The 17,621-nt window shown below is 41.4% G+C and overlaps 1 protein-coding gene across 7 annotated transcripts in view; it reads left to right on the plus strand.

The window, feature by feature from the left end:
• Window positions 1-17,621, plus strand: part of TNS3 (tensin 3) — a 434,958-nt gene that overhangs the window by 53,337 nt on the left and 364,000 nt on the right. For 5 of the 7 annotated variants that reach the window (XM_054019049.1, XM_054019052.1, XM_054019055.1 and 2 more), the window contains exon 1: window positions 8,820-9,208. The exons of 1 other annotated variant lie outside the window; for it this stretch is intronic. In XM_054019049.1, the coding sequence (XP_053875024.1) occupies window positions 9,104-9,208 (105 nt within the window). In that variant the 5' untranslated portion in view covers window positions 8,820-9,103. Of the gene's footprint in view, window positions 1-8,818; window positions 9,209-17,621 lie in introns of those variants that run through there. One more of the 7 variants, XM_054019050.1, reaches the window with a different exon arrangement.

Below are 17,621 nucleotides of genomic sequence, written 5' to 3' on the forward strand. Positions count from 1 at the left end.
TTTTCATGATTTTAGCGTAGAATACAGTAATCTCAGGATAGGCCTGTGTTCATCATGTCTGCCGCACTAAGCATGGCAGGTGAGGAGGTGTGCCTCTGGATCTGTTGGAGATATAGCGTGTACCTGATGCAGTTCACCTCCCTCCCGACACTTACCTCTTCTGCAGAATAAGGAAGACCCTGGCACGCATCTGTCTCAAGCACGCCAGGTTGCTCCTCCAAAACCTTCTACTGTATTTCTCCCTGCACCTCCTGCTCTATGCACATCATAGCCATGGCCCCACAAAGTCATCTCCTCCTGGCTTTGGCCAAGGTGGCTGTCTACCACACCAGGAGGTGGATACTGGATGGGGAGGTGCTCTGTGACTGTGGGGTCTATTTTCACTCCTCATCAAATCATGTGACCCTCACTCCCATTCCTGTTTTATCATTTGTTATCCCCCATATTTACTTGGGATCTGGGTTCGGTAACTCCTCCCCTTAAGGCTGGGAGGACAGGCCTTCAGATATGGGTAGGCTTGCACCCGCCCATCCCCAAATTCTCAATAGGTGGTACAGATATGGCTCCCTTCATCTCAACTCTCCTTCCTCTGGTGAGGAGGGGAGAGGGGGTCAGACTTGGCCACTAGTCAGGATCACTTTTCAGCCTTGAAGGTGCAGCCAGGGCATAGTCTTCACTCTTAGGCTCTTCAATGTCATGTACTCGTCACCCATAGCTCCCCCATGTGTGAGGGTACTATGCAGCAAGGAAGCCTCATTTCCAGTGCCTCCTACTGGCTTGCTGCCTGTTGTGGGATTTGTCCCTCCGGCCCTACAGTTCCTTTCTGCGAAAAATTTCTTCCTGTTCCTACCCAGCTAGGCTTCATTATCAGTTATTATAATTATTAATTAATTATTAATTATCCGCAGCCTGGTACGTTAATTGGCCTCACAGGCCTACACTAGCCCATTCAGGAACACACCCCATCACAGGCTTAAAGTACTTCAAGGGCCTTGGTTCAGACTGCATCGAAACAGTCTTGGGTGGTTTACCTCAGTTAGGTATTAATTGTTTAATTAAGTTGCAGCCTCCAGATGTAATCAAACTATGGCATTTGCCTCTGATTGCTTCCAAGATCATATCAAGCATCCAGTCACATAAATCCTAATCCTGCACACATGTGACTTCGCTAACATTAGTAATCTCACTTGAAGGCTACTCCTGAGACCATCTTTGTATATAGCATGAGTGTTTGTAGATTAGGGGCCCATATCGTAACATGTATAAGAATACTTGGGACTTGTTTCTTGAGTCCATGTGTAGCAACTTATCTTTGCAGTGTTTTGTCTCTTCTCTCCACTTTCTAAGGCTGTATGTATTCCCTAAGATTTGGTAACCATATTGGTGGTTTACTTTACATGGTATGAGGATCCCTGAATTTTTGTCATTCACAGAATAACGGGGCCCATAAAGACTACACCCTTGAAAGCCCAATAAAGTGCCTTCATTGAAAAGTAGGGTGAGTGGTCCTCCACAGGGTTCGGCAATGATTTAAAGCAGGAAATGCTTCTGAAAAGAGGATGTTTTCAATCATCTTTTTAGCAGTGGGAGGGATGGGGAAAGGTATCAGAAAGAGGTTGTATGTGGTGGTATTTCTTCTGTGGAGTTTATTGGATTCTCTGAGTGTGCAGCTCCCATAAACTGTTTCTCATTCGCCACTGCAGACCAATTATTTGCACATCTCTTTTCTAAAGGCAAGCTACAGAAACCCGCCAAGTTTGGTGGTGAGTACTGCAGACCTGGCAAGGATGAAAACTGAGTCACCTGCAAGTATTTGGAATGCTGAGAGCACAGTGGGGCTGCTTAACAGTTCCAAATCTCTAGCTCCTGTCAAATGAAAATGTTATAGCAGCTGGGGACCATTTCCTGGTATTTCATTGCTGGTTTTTTTCAGTGGGGGAGAGACACCTGGAAAATATTAAATGGATCCCTGAGGGCATATTGGAAAAAAAATCAGCAGTTTGCAGACAATAGTCAGCTATTGTGTGGCTGTATATTTTTATTGGAAATCCACCACAGTTATGTAATGTTTTCTTTCTTTCTTTGGATTTAAGGTATTTCAAGAGGCGTGTTTTCTGATGAATCCTTTCATACTTATAACACAGTAAATTTTAGGTGTTTGTTCTTACTCTTTGTGAGTAGCTAAAATGATTTTAAATCAAACAAACTAGTAAAGATCTAGGTTTACATATGCGGTTTGTTTTGCCCTTTCATGACTGAGTCCCACTTTAAGGTTGCCACAAATACAGGGTATGATTGTGAGTTTAGGTATTTTGATGGCGTTTGTGTGTGTGTGTCGTGGGGTATGAGATGTACTCAGACAAAGCAGTAATGAGGGCATAATTAGAAGTGGGGAGCAGTGAGTTTGAATTTTAGGAGAGCCCCTTTCCCTTCTAACCTTTCCATACACATTCACAGGGATTATAAAACATGTGTTTCTGCATGTCTGTTCATTTTGTTTTCCAGATGCAGCAAGGCTGCCAAATTGGCCACATCTGGCTGTCCTTTCACGACCTCCCACATTTTCAGCCATGAGGAAGAGAATAGCACCCTTTTGTACAGCTCAGGGGACTGTCTTTAGATAAATAGTAGTTTGGGGACACTATGGCTAGAACTGGGCAAATAACAGATTTTTGGTTCTCTGGCAATTGCAAAAAAAATAGGTGTTTGGGGGTTTTTTTCTGACTGAAATAATTTTGCAAAATCAGCACAAGTTCACGTTATCCATGTTGCCAAATCTGCACTTTTCACCAAGCAATAAGTTTTGATTTAAAAATTTCACATAGTTGTAACTGTGACTGTTTATCTTGCTAAAATAAAGAGAAGTCCCCTTTGGAAAAAACTCAGGGTTGATAGTTAAGGCTTGTTGTTTGGTGCCGGGGGAGAGATTAAGAGAGGTGGTGGAGGGAGAGAAAAATCTGTCTGTGTTGAGGTTCCTCTTGAAGTTTAAAGCTTGTCTAACTCCACCTTCAAGCTAATCTGAAGAGATTGAGTTATTTCCTTTCCTTGGCTTCAGTTTGTAAACCAAATGCTGCAGGATTGCTATGATCCTGGCTAGGTGCAGTACTTAGCTCTGGGTTGGGATGGTTGCTTTAGCTTTCCACTTCTAGATGGAGATCAGTATGGTTTTGATATGAACTTCCATGATGAGAAGGACGATCTGTGCTACTCCAGATATGAGTGGGAGAAGGGAGGTACATAATGAGTATTTGGGATGATTTCCTGTCGTCTTCTTCATAAACAAAGAACGAAAAGGGGAGGAATCAGTCGTATTTAGCATCCTATCCCGTGCTTTCTTTGTGTATATAGAACCCTCCCAAGTAATATGTGTGAATGTGTTGCTTGCTTGGGTGCCTGTGGAAAGGCAGGCTTAGAAAAAAAAATAGGCCCAAATAAATGAGGAGTAAAAGTGTAATGACATCAGTGGAGGTAGTCCAGTATAAAATTAGTGCAAGTGAGATTGGAATCAGACTTGCTGTACTGAGGTTGGAATACACTTGGAGAAGATCGTGTGTAACAAACATTGTTGACAGAAAATGGATATAATTTACCTGGGCTTCTGGAAAAGTATTAACACCAGTACTGACCCTACACAGATGGTCAATAAATATGATACATTTATTGGAGTGATTGCAGAAAATTTGTTGCTGGTTTATCTCCAACTGAAGTTAGTGGGAACAGATAGGGCTCAGTATATCCAAGCCAGTGTTTAGCACCTTGAAGGATAGAGCTGTTGGTTTTTTCATTTGGATTGCTACATATTTCAGTGGGGCTGAGGTGTGGGTTAACTAATGTTTGTACTGTCTGTTGAAAAATGTAACTGTTCTACAAGTGTTGAGTATTGCTGGTATTTCTGTCTAGTTAGTAGCTCTAACCATTACAAACAGTAATGCCCCAGGCAAAACACTTTTGACTGAGCTTTGTTTGTTCGTAATAAATCATAGTTTGATTTCTCACATTTAAGGTTCACTTTCTTCTGTGCCCTGCCAGAATGAATGACGTGCCATTTTTTTCCTCAAAAGGAGTAATTTCCCTCATGTTCAAAGAATTTGTAAAATTAAAAACAGTCTCAAATGTTTATTGCTATGGTTAGTTGGTGTCTTTTGGCAACAGGACAGTAGAATAACAAGACTGCTTGATGCTGAGGGGAGTTCTGTAGATGAGGAACAGAAGGCTGAGAGTGGCACAACCCTGAGAAAATGTGAGGAATTTAGGACTTGTTCCTGCTCCCAGTGAAGGCAATGGCAAAAATCCCATTGGCTTCAATGAGAGCAGTATGAAGCCATAAAAGAATTCTGAATTGCTGCCATGCCATCCATTTTTCTCTCTAGATGCTCCAGCACAGAAGCAGGGCTATTAAATACATTTCATTCTTGCGATGCTTGGTAAGAATAAGGGTACCGCAAAGGAAAAGTTTATTTTGTTAAATAATCTCTCCCCCGCCAAATGATTTACTATAATTTTATTAACGACTCCAGTCCAGTGCATTTCCTGGAGAGCTAATGGCAGGCTCAGTGCTAATGACCCTCCGCTTTGCCTCAGGCCATTAGCTCTCTCAGCTGGTCATTATTCTCCAGGAAGTGACCTGGGCCTCGACCACAATTACTTAGTTAATTTGAATTCATTGCGCATTAGAGCTTTGGTGGTTGTTTCTTTTCACACTATCCCTATAGTGTTTGACTCCCCCCCCCACCCTCATTCTGTTTTTGGTAAGGACAAAGTTGGAACCCTTCCTAAACTGTATCAGCATTGGAGGAATATTGAATAGTTAAGTAAATGCATGAAAGCAAGAAACTCTGAACAGATTTCTTAAAGAAGAAGCAACTCATCAGCAACATTGTCCAGCTGGCATATAAATATAAGTACATTTCACTACTAATATTTCCTTTAAAATTTACACTCCTGGCTACCTAGTTATAAGATCACGAGCCTGACCCTGTACCATGCTGAGCAACCTGAACTCCTGCTTTACAGGAGTTGAGTGCCTGCAGCATCTTACAAGAGAGGCTCAGCACCTTGTAGGAGTGGGACCTAAATCTAGATCTCCTGCATTCTGTGTGGTTTGCTTTTTACGTAATAATCTGTGTCTGTTTGGGTCCAGATGCCATAATTGTCCACTGAGCTGCACACACTGGCCAGAGAGGGCAGAACTCATGTTTGTCAGCTCCCGAAACAACCTTTGTTGCTATCTCTGTTAGCTTCAGTTGTAGGAAGGCTTAAATGGCCTCTTTTTAGAATATATGTTGGAAGGTGAGTTGCTCACAAACATTTGGGGAGTTTCCATCTAGTAAAGGGCAATTGTAGTATGTGGGCATGTCAGTCAGTACTTCGTAGCTATAGCTACGTGTAAGCAAGTGAAACCCATGCTTACACCTGGTTGCTCTCTGTCTCACTTCAATGGCTGGACTACGTAGAGGTTTATAAATCTGATAATGGCTTTGAGCTAATATGAATGGCTCTTTTAGCACAGACAACAGAAGCTCATAGTTTTAGATCTGTGGGTTCCAGGTTTAATCCTTGCTGTAGACAGGGATGTGACACTATGTTCAGGTGATGTCTGAAACTTGGGCATGGTTCACTGAGGTTTGCTAACCATTTGGCAAAACTAAGCCATATTTGGATGGTGGCTGGGCCAATTTGTAGTGTTGCCAAAGTGGTAAAAAAAATGGAAGTGAAAACTTAATTGAAATAAGATCGTAGAAATGACTTCAGAGGGGGTCAGCACTACTTTAACTGCACTATAAACCCCATATCATTAGTTACTGGGTAGGGAATTTAAATATTAATTGCTACATTGTCAAACTAATTTTACTGGGTTTGATTCTTCTCTCACACAAGCTTCCCCCCACCCTTGTTCTTCTAACACATTAGGGCAGAGGTGGGCAAACTACAGCCCGTGGGACCCTCCTGCCCGGCCCCTGAGCTCTTGGCCCGGGAGGCTAGTCCCTGGCCACTCCCCTGCTGCTCCCCCTACCCCATAGCCTCAGCTCATTGCACCACCAGCGCAATGTTCTGGGCAGCAGGGCTGAAGAGCTCGGCCTGACCCAGTGCTCTGAGCTCTGTAGTGGCGTGGCTGGCTCCAGCCAGGCGGTGCGGCTGCAGCACCGCCAGCCACCAGCGCTCCTGGCAGTGCGGTAAGGGAGAAGGAGGGGTTGGATAGAGGGCAGGGGAGTTTGGGGTGGTGGTCAGAGGATGGGGGTGTGGATAGGGGTTGGGGTGGTCAGAGGACGAGGAACAGGGGGGTTGAATGGGGACAGGGGGTGCCGGTGGGAAGTCAGGAGGGGGGGAGTGGGATGGGGCAGTGGGGGGCAGTCAGGGGCAGAGGTTCCGGGGGCAGTCAGGGGACAGGGAGAAGGGGTGGTTGGATAGGGTGGGATCCCAGGGGAGCAGTCAGGAATGAGAGGAGGGGTTAGATGGGACAGTGGGGAGCAGTCAGGGGTGGGGGTTCCAGGGACAGGGAGTGTGTGGGGGGGGTGGATGGGGCAGGGGTCTGCGGGGGGCCGTCAGGGAACAGGAGGGGGTTGGATGGGGCAGGAGTCTGGGAGGGGGGCCGTCAGGGGGCGAGAAGTGTGTGGGGGGGGAGCAGGAGCTGGGCCATGCCTGGCTGTTTGAGGAGGTACAGCCTCCCCTAACCAGCCCTCCATACAATTTCCGAAACCCTTCTTCATTTGTGGTAAATGAGACTGGATGTTCTTTGTCAGCCTGGAGAATCCCAGCCGAATTGACTCAACAGTTAGTTGAGGGGGTTGACTTGGAGTATCAATAAAAGTGACCTCCACATATATATTCCTATAATCGCATTTCAATCAATTTGAGGATAAGGTTAACTAAAGATTTTTGGGCCCAAAGAAGTTTCACAAGAAACTTGGTTAATTTCATTACTATGGTACCATACAGCCAAGCGCCCTGTGATCTGGGTCTTCCCATGGCTCAGTATTCATGTCACACTCCCCGTCAGTACCCAGGCTGGGCCAGGGAAGCTAATGATCCAACCAGCAGACCAAATTCAGTGATGAGTCCTAGTCATGTGCCACCTGAGGGGTGTTTCACATATGCTAAGAAAGAAGCGCTTACACAGTAATAACTTTTTTCCCATATTCTTACATTTGAATAACACTTTTACTAAAAAAAAAATTCCAAAACCAAACAGAAAAACAACCCACCCTTTTTGAACTTGCCTCCTTCAATCTATTCCTTGTCTGGTACTAATCCCCTTTGGGGATTCAGTCTGTGTGACCAGAACATGCAAGTTACAACAAAGGAGACTTTGAGCACCTATTTTCACTGCATAAGTCATTCACTGCAAGAAACTGCCCCAGTGTACTTTGCAGCCCCCGCCTTGACAAACAGTCAACACGTAAATGAGTTCCGACATCTGGTGGAAAGTCCAAATTACTGTTAGAAGGTTTCAGAGGGGCCCAAGTGCCCAACACATACGGTCATATTTATTTCTGTGGGGATGCTGGACTCAATTAAGCAAAACACATGACATTCAGAGAATGTCTAGGCAATTATATTATGCCTGGAGTCATTTTATGAGGTGTGAGGCTGAGTGACTTTAGCTACCTTACAGAAGCATACAGTGCCTAGGACAATGGAGCTCAGAACTCAGGGCTTCTAGGCACTATTGCAAGCCAAATAAATAGTAATCGTGATACAAAGCTGTTGAATAGGATTTTTTTTAATGAATAAATGAAAGAAAAGTTATTTTGAGTTGGACCCTTAAATGAAAAATTTCAGTTCAATTCAAATGTTTATAAATGATTAATTTATAACCTTTTCTGACAGAGGGTGTTGTGGGAAGGGACAAAACTGATGGCCTGTTTTAAGAAGGTGTTGTTTTGACATAGAGTCAAACGTTATTAGTTTTGGAAATATATCACAAAGTCCCACCACCATTTAGTTACAATCATCTTTATGGTATCGGAATGTCTTAAAACTTGAATTAAACTTCACAACCCTCCGGAGAGGTGGGGAAGTATTGTATTGTATGTTATCCTTCTATTACAGAGGAAGAAGCTGAGATACAGAAAGACTACAGACCAGATTTTCAAAATAACTTAATCAAGTTTGAGTGCTCAGCTTTGGACACCTATGTCCGGATTGATTTCAGTGGCAGCTGCTAACACTCAGTGCCTCTGAAAATATGCTTTGTTTTCTAAATCTGGGGATCCACAAAATTAAGACCTCCAAAATTACATTCCCTTTTGAAAATTTGATTGGCACATGATCATGCTTGTCTTTGGCAGAAATGTAAATCAAACCCCTTTCTCTGGGCTCCCAGTACTTTGCCTGAACCACATAACTATCCTTCCTCCCCATTAGCAGCTAGCATCATTTTGCAGGCAGGAAAAGTAAGTTATGTTAAAAGCCAAGGGGAATTAATTAATGTACACAGGCAGAAAGACTACACAAAGAAGCAGGAAATTCCTCCAGATTCTCCCTTTCTAAAATTGTGCTTTCAAGGTCCTTCTTAGTGTCGACTTTAAATAACCATTATTTGCTCTCGAGCTACTTTGGTATTATCAGCTTGCCTTAGTGACAGATTGCTGGATAGCTCTCTTTTCTTCTTTCCAAAAGGAGCACACCCTTCAAAACAGACTGTTTTCCAAGTTATTAGTTTCCTTGTTGTTGTATCCATACCATTCAGTGATCCAAAAACCCTCCCACCAGGATAGGAAAGGCTAAGTTTCCCCAGCTGGAGACACAGCTTTAGACACTAGCACTCTTATTTGTTGTCCCAGCCTCAGAGGGGGCACAATGTGGCCAGCATGGGATTCTGATAAGAAAAGAGAAAAGGCAGAAAGACAAGGACTTTGAGAACAGCAGAACCGGTGACGGCAAAAGGGCTTCAGCTTGCCTCCGCTCCAAGAAGCAAAAGGTCAAGTACATGCAGTTTTTGGCTCACATTTGAATGTTGACTCTCAGGAAAGGGTCGCAGGTTCAAAGAAAAATTGGGACTGCTTCTTTAGAAAGAGCAGAGAAGTGGAGTTGATGGGTCCCATTCACTGAACTGGATTAAAGAGGCTGAGGCTGCGGGTATGTCAGGTGCCAACAGTGCCTGATGGGCTGTAGAGTAAGTCTGGCTTGCCTGGGGAATGAATTTTGCACAGTACCACTGGATCATCATCGTCATTTGATACAAGACGAGGCTGAGATCATGATTCAGGTATGTAGAATCTGTATATAAATCCGAATAATTAATATAGCCGAGGCTGGGGTTTGAGGGGAGAGAACAGGAGAGTGCCAGATTACTTTGTGTTCCCAGCACTGTTTAAAGCCACAATTGTCCTTTATTTCCAACTCAGAGATCTATAGTCTGCACATGATTTATTATTATGTGGTTCTGTACAACAAGGTTGGGTGTGTGCCGCAAATGTGTTTAATTAAAGAAAACAAACAGAGAAGTTCTGCCAAAGTCTGAGGTGCTGAAATCTATCCCGTTCCCTGCATTATGTCTGTACATAAAAAAAAAAAAAAAAAAAATCCATTTTAGTTTCCAGTAGTCAGCGTCCAAACTCACAAATACGAAATCTACAAGAGAACTTCTTTAATCCACAGTAACCGCAGGAAGACACATTGTGGGTTACCAAATTCTGTGGTTTAGTGAGTAAACAAAAAGGCAATTAAAAGACCCCCAGGAATATTGCATAAAGCAACTGTACTGCTATACAAAACAATACATTAATGAAGCCATTGTATCTGTGATTGTGGTAACTTGAGCATTATGTGGGAGCACATCATCCATTGTAACTATATGATCACCTACAAGGCAAAAGTTGCAAGCAGCAAATAGGTGTATTCACTTTGGCTGTGGGCCAGTTGCCTAGTTACAGAAAACAGCTTGTCAGTTGGCTGATGTATGAACACCAGAGAATATGTGGATAACAACAGTCATTTAGTTTGTTCATAACAATTTAATAAAGCAAAAGGTTTGGGCATGCTTGTGTATCCTTTGATTTCTTTTCTGTGTGCTTTGTAACTATTATCGATGAATTCTTAGCATTGTAGAATAAAGCTGACATGGCTTCTAACTGAAGATGAAAGTTTCCTTCTAACTGATTTGTGGTCTGACCCACTTCAAAGCTTGAGTGTTCCATTCAGCAGTCATAATGTTAATAAATGTATATTATTCTCCTATTTACCATAATGTGCTGGCTTGAACTATACTTGTCATACTTTTACAAGGCCTGATTCATCAATGCATCATGGTTTCACCAGCGCATCTGCCAGTTTCAGTGGAGTTGCACTGGCATAAAACTGAACCCAGTGGTACATTTGGCCCCCTGTCTCTTCAGCTATTCAACATTATTTTTTAAATGAAATATGCCTTTTAATTGCAATAGATTTGTGTGGAAACCATGGCAAGAATAACTGTAAATACAAATGGGTGGATCATTTTGGATTACATGACTTCACTTCAAACCTTTTTTGTGGGAAAAGTTTGTTTAGCTTTTTTTTTTTTTTTTTTTTTTTTAATCATTTTTGCGCTCCCCTTGACTTTCTGGATCTGGACAGGACTGGAAGGGAAAACACCAATATTTCAGGGGACAGGGTTATTTCTCAGTAGTTCCAGCACTATTAGGTGCTGGAAATACCAGGAGTCTCAGTAGAAATCTTGTTCCTAGGAGAGTTTCAGCCCAACTTTGCAGATTCTAGAGGTTCAGAGAAGCATCCATATTTTTGGTTTGCTAACCACACTAACACTCTGAACCTTTGAGGATTGCAGAGCAGCAGATCTTCTCCCATTGCTTCTTCATGCCTTCTTCCATGTCACTCTAGAGGGTATGTCTACACTGCAAGTGAAAGGTGTGATAATAGCATGGGTTGGCATACCTGTGCAAGCTTTATTCTACCTACCATGGATAACAATAGCAGTGTAGATATGGTGGATGGGCTGTTAACCAGGGGATATACCCAAGGTCCCTGGAGGTCTCTACGTCTCTCCTGTTAAAGCTGTGCTACAGTGTATAAAGAGTCATTGGAGCAGGGACTTGAACTTTGGCCTATCACATACTAGGTGAGTACCCTAACCACTAGGTGATAGTCTTTCTCATTTGCTTTCCTTAGCCCAGTGACCATTCATTGTCATTATGATTTGCCCCTATGAATGATAATGAATAGTTATTGGGCCAGGGAAAGAGAGCTCTTGAGGCCAGGAAGGAATTTCCCTCCAGATGGTATAACCTTGGACAAATGACCATCATATGTAGTATGGGCTGATTCTTTCTCTCTCTCATACCATAGGAGCCTTCACCCGAAAAAATCACACTTTGATGCAGTAGGAAAAAAATGGCACTAGGAAAAATTGTGTTAAAAAGAAATATTTTTTACACGTGAAATTATCTTAAAGGTGCTTTGTAACACAGGGTCTAAAGTATCTTCAACGGGTCAGGACAGAATTTAGATGCCATGCCTTGAGATGGTTTCATCATAGTATCATGACATTTAAATCTCTTGCATGACACAATTGCTGCACTTGGCCTTCAGAGAACCCAATCTACTCCACCTAGACAGGAGGCAGAGCTGAACTCTAGCATGATCCAGTCTACTTTAATCCTTGTGGTCCTGAGCATATACTAAGTGTTTACTGTATGGTTAAAAATTTATAAATCTTCTGTTTGCACCTGCTCTGTAGTGACTTATGACTATGAGAGTTTATCAGCTAAGATTTCCAAAGATTAGATCTGGACTGAGCATGCTTCATCCCCTCAACTCCTACTTGTGCCTGGACTGGTCATGTGCCATCCCCATAAAGCAACTGAGCATGCTCCATTGTGGGGCTGCAAGGGCTGAGCAAGACTCCACCACACTAAAGAATCATTTAGACTTAAACAATTTATTAAGTTGTATGATAAAATGGGCTTGATTCTCTTTTCATTTAGACCAGTATAAATCAAGAGTGACTCCACTGAACTCAGTGAAATTACACAAGAGACAGGAACATCAGGGCCAATAACTCTTAAAATATTTGTTATAAAATGAGTTTAAAAGAGGGAGCAGTCTACATAGCTCACAAAGGCTCCAACTTATACTGCTATTATGCAATGGAAAACACACGAGTCAATGTGTTAACCTCATTAGCTTTTGTTCTATCCAAAAGACTAAAAAGAATGGGTCAAAATGCAGAAAGTAAATATGTTTAAGATTCTGTATTTGTGTATTGATTTTAATCCTTCTCTTCCAACAGGAGGATGTTCAATTAAATGACTATCTGAATTGACACTACTTCTGGCCATCATTATAAACATTTCAGTTCTGACTGTAACTAGTTAACATCACCCCACTATTTGCAGTACACTTTAGGTATTTCCTATATGACTGTACAGAAGTGCCATGGCTATTGCTGTAGCAGTATCTGATGGCGAAGTCACAATTTTAAAGTTTTTTTTAAAGAATGGCCCAGCATTGTACAAGACTCTACATGGTGGTTCTAAGTTAAACCTTGGCCACATTGTATGCTGGGCAAAGCCTTCTGATGTCTTTGTAGTTCAAGATGAATACCACTCATAGCAACTCAAGGGAGAAATTGTCTGATTGAAAAAAGCCTCAGAAACCTTCTAGTCTGCTCCTCACAGCTGAGCTGAAGTCAAAATTTGAGCTGCAAGGAGGTTACAAAGGTTTGTATTCCGCAGATATTGCCCTTGGCCTATGCACATGAGGTTGACAGTTATAACAACCACAGGTCCTGGTACATGCTATTACTTGCCTGTAAAATGTCACTGGAAAAATTCTGACTGGTGTTCAGGACCATAATGTGTAGTGAAACAAAACCACGCTACGAACCACTTGCATTCCATTTAATTAATATGCCCCTCACTTGCATGTTCAGATAGAGGAGACTAATGAAACTATTTATTGTAACTTTTTAAAAGCAATTTCTTCTAAATCATTTTCCTTTCATTTATGCATAGCTTTATTTCCTTCTATTGCTCTTTTCTTGTCCATCTCACTTTCATTCCTTTTCTTCACAGTTCAAACAATATCAATATTAGCCATATACATCCTTGTCTCAGAAAATGGTGAGAAAATGAGCCAGAAGCTAAGGAAGGAAAAATGTAGAATTGGCTTTAATGAAGAATTTTTAATACTGGGTCTGATTTTGATATTTTCTAGTGTCATTTGGGAACTATTCTATTTAAGTCAGTGGAATTACACTGGTATAAAATCAGCTTAAATTAGATCAGGTTCAATATGAGATATTAGTTGGATTAAAGTAGTAGGTGCTGGTTGAAAGTTTTTTGACACAATATTTTCAACTTGAAAATGCCAGTTCATTGAAAGCAGAAATGTTTGTTTCGACTAAAATTTTCCTGGAAAAAATGTGTTACAGTAAGATCAAAATGTTCAGTTTTGACTTTTTTAATTGAATGTTTTTCCCCATTTTGAAACAACGTTTCATTTCTTTTTTCTTCTTCAAATTTTATATAATATAAAATAAAAAAAAAGTCCAAATCAGAATGAAACTTTTCAATTTAATCAAACTGGAATATTCTGATTAACTCAAAATGAGATCTATCTTTCTTGAATAACATTTAATAGGAAATTTTGAATTTTTCTCTTTTTACTCTATTTGAAACAGAATTGTTTTTTAAAAAATCACAGGTATTATGTGAAGCAAAAGACCTGGTTTCCACCCAGCTCTAGAAGTAATAATAATGAATATTTTCAGTACATTTCATCCAGAGATCTCCAAGTACTATATAGAGGTGGAAGAGTATTGTTATGGCAGGACTCACCTGATGGCATCGTTACATGTCTTATAGGTTCTTTTTCTGAGCATGCAGACAAAGTACAGCTCTTGAAGAAATGCTGTATTTTAGGGATTTTTGTGTGATCCAGGTTCTTTTAAGGGAGCTGCGGCAAACAGCTAGATCTCCCTCACTAGAATCAATTCCTGGGGCAGAGCTGCTTCCTGGGAACTGGGCGTTGGTGTTTGGACTGAGTTACTTGAAAGAGGGCTTTGCCTGCATGTAGTTTGTGAGCACTTTGTTTAAGCACTGGTGTGTATAGTGTAAAGAAACAAGTTACAGTAAGAACATGCCCAGAGGCCATGTCACTGATTTTTTTTTTCTCCAATGGCAAACTGACGTGCATGGTCCTAACATCTGCCATCAGTCAGCAAAGGGTTGACAATATTATTCTAGTGTTACAGATGTGGAAACTGAAATGCAAAGAATAGTAGTTGGTGGTAGAAAAAGAAATAGAATCCAGGTCACCTAGCCCTTAGTCCAGTGCCTTATTCATTGGGCCACATTATTTCCAAAGTAATGGATAGTCCTGCAAAATGTGGAGAAAGGGGTCAAGTCAGAGGTAGCCCATATCGTTCACTTTACTGGGCCTGTTCTTTACTGATATAATCTTGCAAGGTGCTCAGCACCCTCAGTTCTTGATGGAAGTCAATGGGAGTTGAGGACAAAATGCAGCCATAATTAAATGCATTTTAGGCACAGTTGCCAACTTTCACGCAGTAAATAAGCACCAAATTTCACAATAAGCCAAAAATCAAGCTAATCCCGTTTCAAAACAAGGCCAAAACAAGCAAATCCCTAAGAACCCCAACACTCTGTATGGCTAGATACGCCCCAGCGTGCAGTCTGGGACTGTGGTGGGCCCGCTGTGTACCTCTGACTATCTCCCTCCCTTGCTCCTGCTTGTCCCTCCCTTGCCGGGAGCCGATCAAAAAAAAAAAAAAAAAAAAAAGGCAACAAGCCAAAAATTAGCCAACACGCAACTCACAAGTCAATTAAGCAAAAAAAAAGCCCAATTTCTGCATTTTTTGGGGGGGGGTTTGGCATGTCTGAGTTCAGGAACATCTTCTTCAAATAAGCCTCATAGAATAATGAAAAAAATATATTCACAAATATTTGTCATTATTCACCAATTTTATGAGAAAATGTAAGTAGAATCTTCATAAAGATTCTTTGATCAGAGCTAGCTTTTTAATTGGGATAATTAAATGTCAATAAAATCAGTTGTGAATTTTAAGGATATAATTCCATAAATGAGCTCAGGTAATATTATAAATCATGAGAGCAGAGACTGAGTTGTTTGTGTAGCCGTCAAAAGCCACAGATAGCATTATCAACCCTGTAATGTAAAATGTGCTCGGTTTTTAATTGTATTTAACACATGGAATAGGATCTATGCTTCTTATGCTTGTACTTCCCTTCCAAGTGCTTCCTCATCCTGACTTAGCCTCTGATCCTGCTCCCATACAATTCAATGGTAAAACTCCCTCCCAACACACCCTTGTGACACACATCACCACAGTATGGGTCTTTGTCCTCCTCTAGTGGCTGTTCCACGTAAGTGGTTAATCACCTAACTACAGCTGCCAACTATGGTCCTTGTTCTTTTAGCTTAAGCAGGAGAGGCTCGGGCTTTTAGGTCTCAGTTCAGCAAACCATTTACGCATGTGTTAATGTTGAGTACAGGCTCAAGCTGATTCATATTCAGCAAATGCAGTTATGTCTTATTGACTTTAATGGGACTTGAGTATGAGTTTAAAACTCAGTACCTGCTTAAGTGCTCTGCTGAATTAGGGCCTTAGTGCAAGAGGTCCAGAGTTTAATCCCCACTGATGCCCCACAGTGAGTGGTCGTCACACAAATACCCTCCTAATTAGCTCCCATTATAACTTCCTACTACTAGAAAATGACCTGATATTTCCCTTAGCTGCATTTCTGTCTCAAATACCCTAGTTGAGCAGCATTCCAACCTGCTGTGGCATCTCTTCTCACTGGTTTGATTTAATGAATCCCATAATGCCCGTGTGTGAAATTGTACCTGTGATTTTTTGTTTTACATGAGTTCACTTGTGTTTAAACCTTCAGCCCATGACTTGGTAAATAGATAAAGTTATTTTACTTTACTCTCGTGCCCTTTACACTTCTCTTTTTCTTCTTTATCCTTGCAACTGTTAGGACTTACTTCCTCCTTGTAGTCATCTTTCTTTTCCTAATGCTTCTCTGTCCCACTCAGCAATGTTTTCCTGGGTCTACATTCTCCAAAGTGACAAATGATTTTGGGTGTCTAGCTTGAGACATTTTTGCAGTGGCCTTATTTTTAGGCATTTGGGTGCTTAGCACTTACTGAAAACCAAGCCCCTTTTAAGGTTTGGGTGTAAGAGACCTAAATTTTCATGAGCATTTGCACTTGCTGTGTTGAGACGTGCAGAATCAATTTCCATAGAGGCAAAACTTTCACCTGCAGGATCACAGGATCAAACCCTCATTAGAAAATCTGCAAAGCCAATCGTGGCATTAGACTAGAGGTGCTGGTTTCTGTGTAAAACTCACATTTATTTAAGAAATAGATAAATACAATGCAATACCTGGTGATAACGACTTTCCAAGTTGCAGGAGGTCTGAAGTGGCAGCTTCAGGATGATGATACTCTTATTCTGCTTCATAAATTCAGAAGCCCTGCAGAGAGTTGGACCTATGCTCTAGTTTTGCTTTTCACATTTAGCAAGAGGCTGTAGTTCACAACACGTTTGATGGTCGCCGCACTACATGTAAATTTTTTTTTTTAAGCCAGTTCAAAAGTATCCAAGAGATTGTGGGAGCCAGTGTGATGCTCTCCCTCTATTTATTTGAATATTTATTATCCAGGCTTGACAGTTGGTAGAGAGGAAGACTTGCTGTACAGTAAATCAGCACTACTTAATGACAAGCCTGAACCCCCACTGGCTGTAGGCTTGAACTGCCTTTATGTAATGAATTCATTTTTGTGACCTGTGACTTTCTGTAATTGATAACTTGTAGGAAAAAGCTTTCCCTGCCAAGTGAACAAAAAAAAAATTGTTAAATGGTTTTTTCTAAAGACTGCTGAGGTATAGCATCGTGTCTTGATTCCTGTCTCTTTCCTTCCTCTGCCTTGCCCCCTTTTTTAATGCAAAAAGCCAAAATAAACAGGATTAGATTTTCCCCAGTCTTTGTTAGACATTATTGTGCATTCCAGCTGTGTTTGCTCGGGTTACAGTGGTGAAAAGGAAGCATGAGCCTGCTAATGTGAAGTGTGTGAGGGATTGCACTCAGTGTTTGCAAAGGGTAGGGATTCCTTTTGTCTTGCATTATGTATGGCTGTCCCTCATAGCTCCAAGGAAAGTGGCATGCGCTAGCAACCACAAGAGATACCCAGAGTCCCCAGTGGGAATTGTATTTTGGTTGCTACCCCATGATGCCATGTCTTCACTGCTATTGTTACCCAGGCTAGCTAGATTAAAGCTAGCATGGGTATGCCTGCTGTGCTGTGATCACACCTTTGCTTGCAGTGTAGACATACTTTATGAAGTGGCATTTGGAAGTTCGTCCATTTTCAGCTTTAAGAGAAGGGCTTTTACACTAAAGCAAATTTAAATATTATAAGAATTCATATATTCATAAATCATTATCTGTAGTCTCTGTTCTGTTATTTCAGAAACTTCTGCTCCGATCAGAATTGTATTTCCTCTCCCCCTCCTGCCACACACACAATTTGTTTCTCCTTCTTAATCCTGCAGACAAATCATTGTGATTGTATTTTGTGATACCTCATGTATCATGATTTCACAGCTGCAGGATCAAGTAGGAAGAAAA

This window comes from Malaclemys terrapin, chromosome 2 (assembly GCF_027887155.1).
Source record: "Malaclemys terrapin pileata isolate rMalTer1 chromosome 2, rMalTer1.hap1, whole genome shotgun sequence".
NCBI classification, from domain to species: domain Eukaryota; kingdom Metazoa; phylum Chordata; order Testudines; family Emydidae; genus Malaclemys; species Malaclemys terrapin.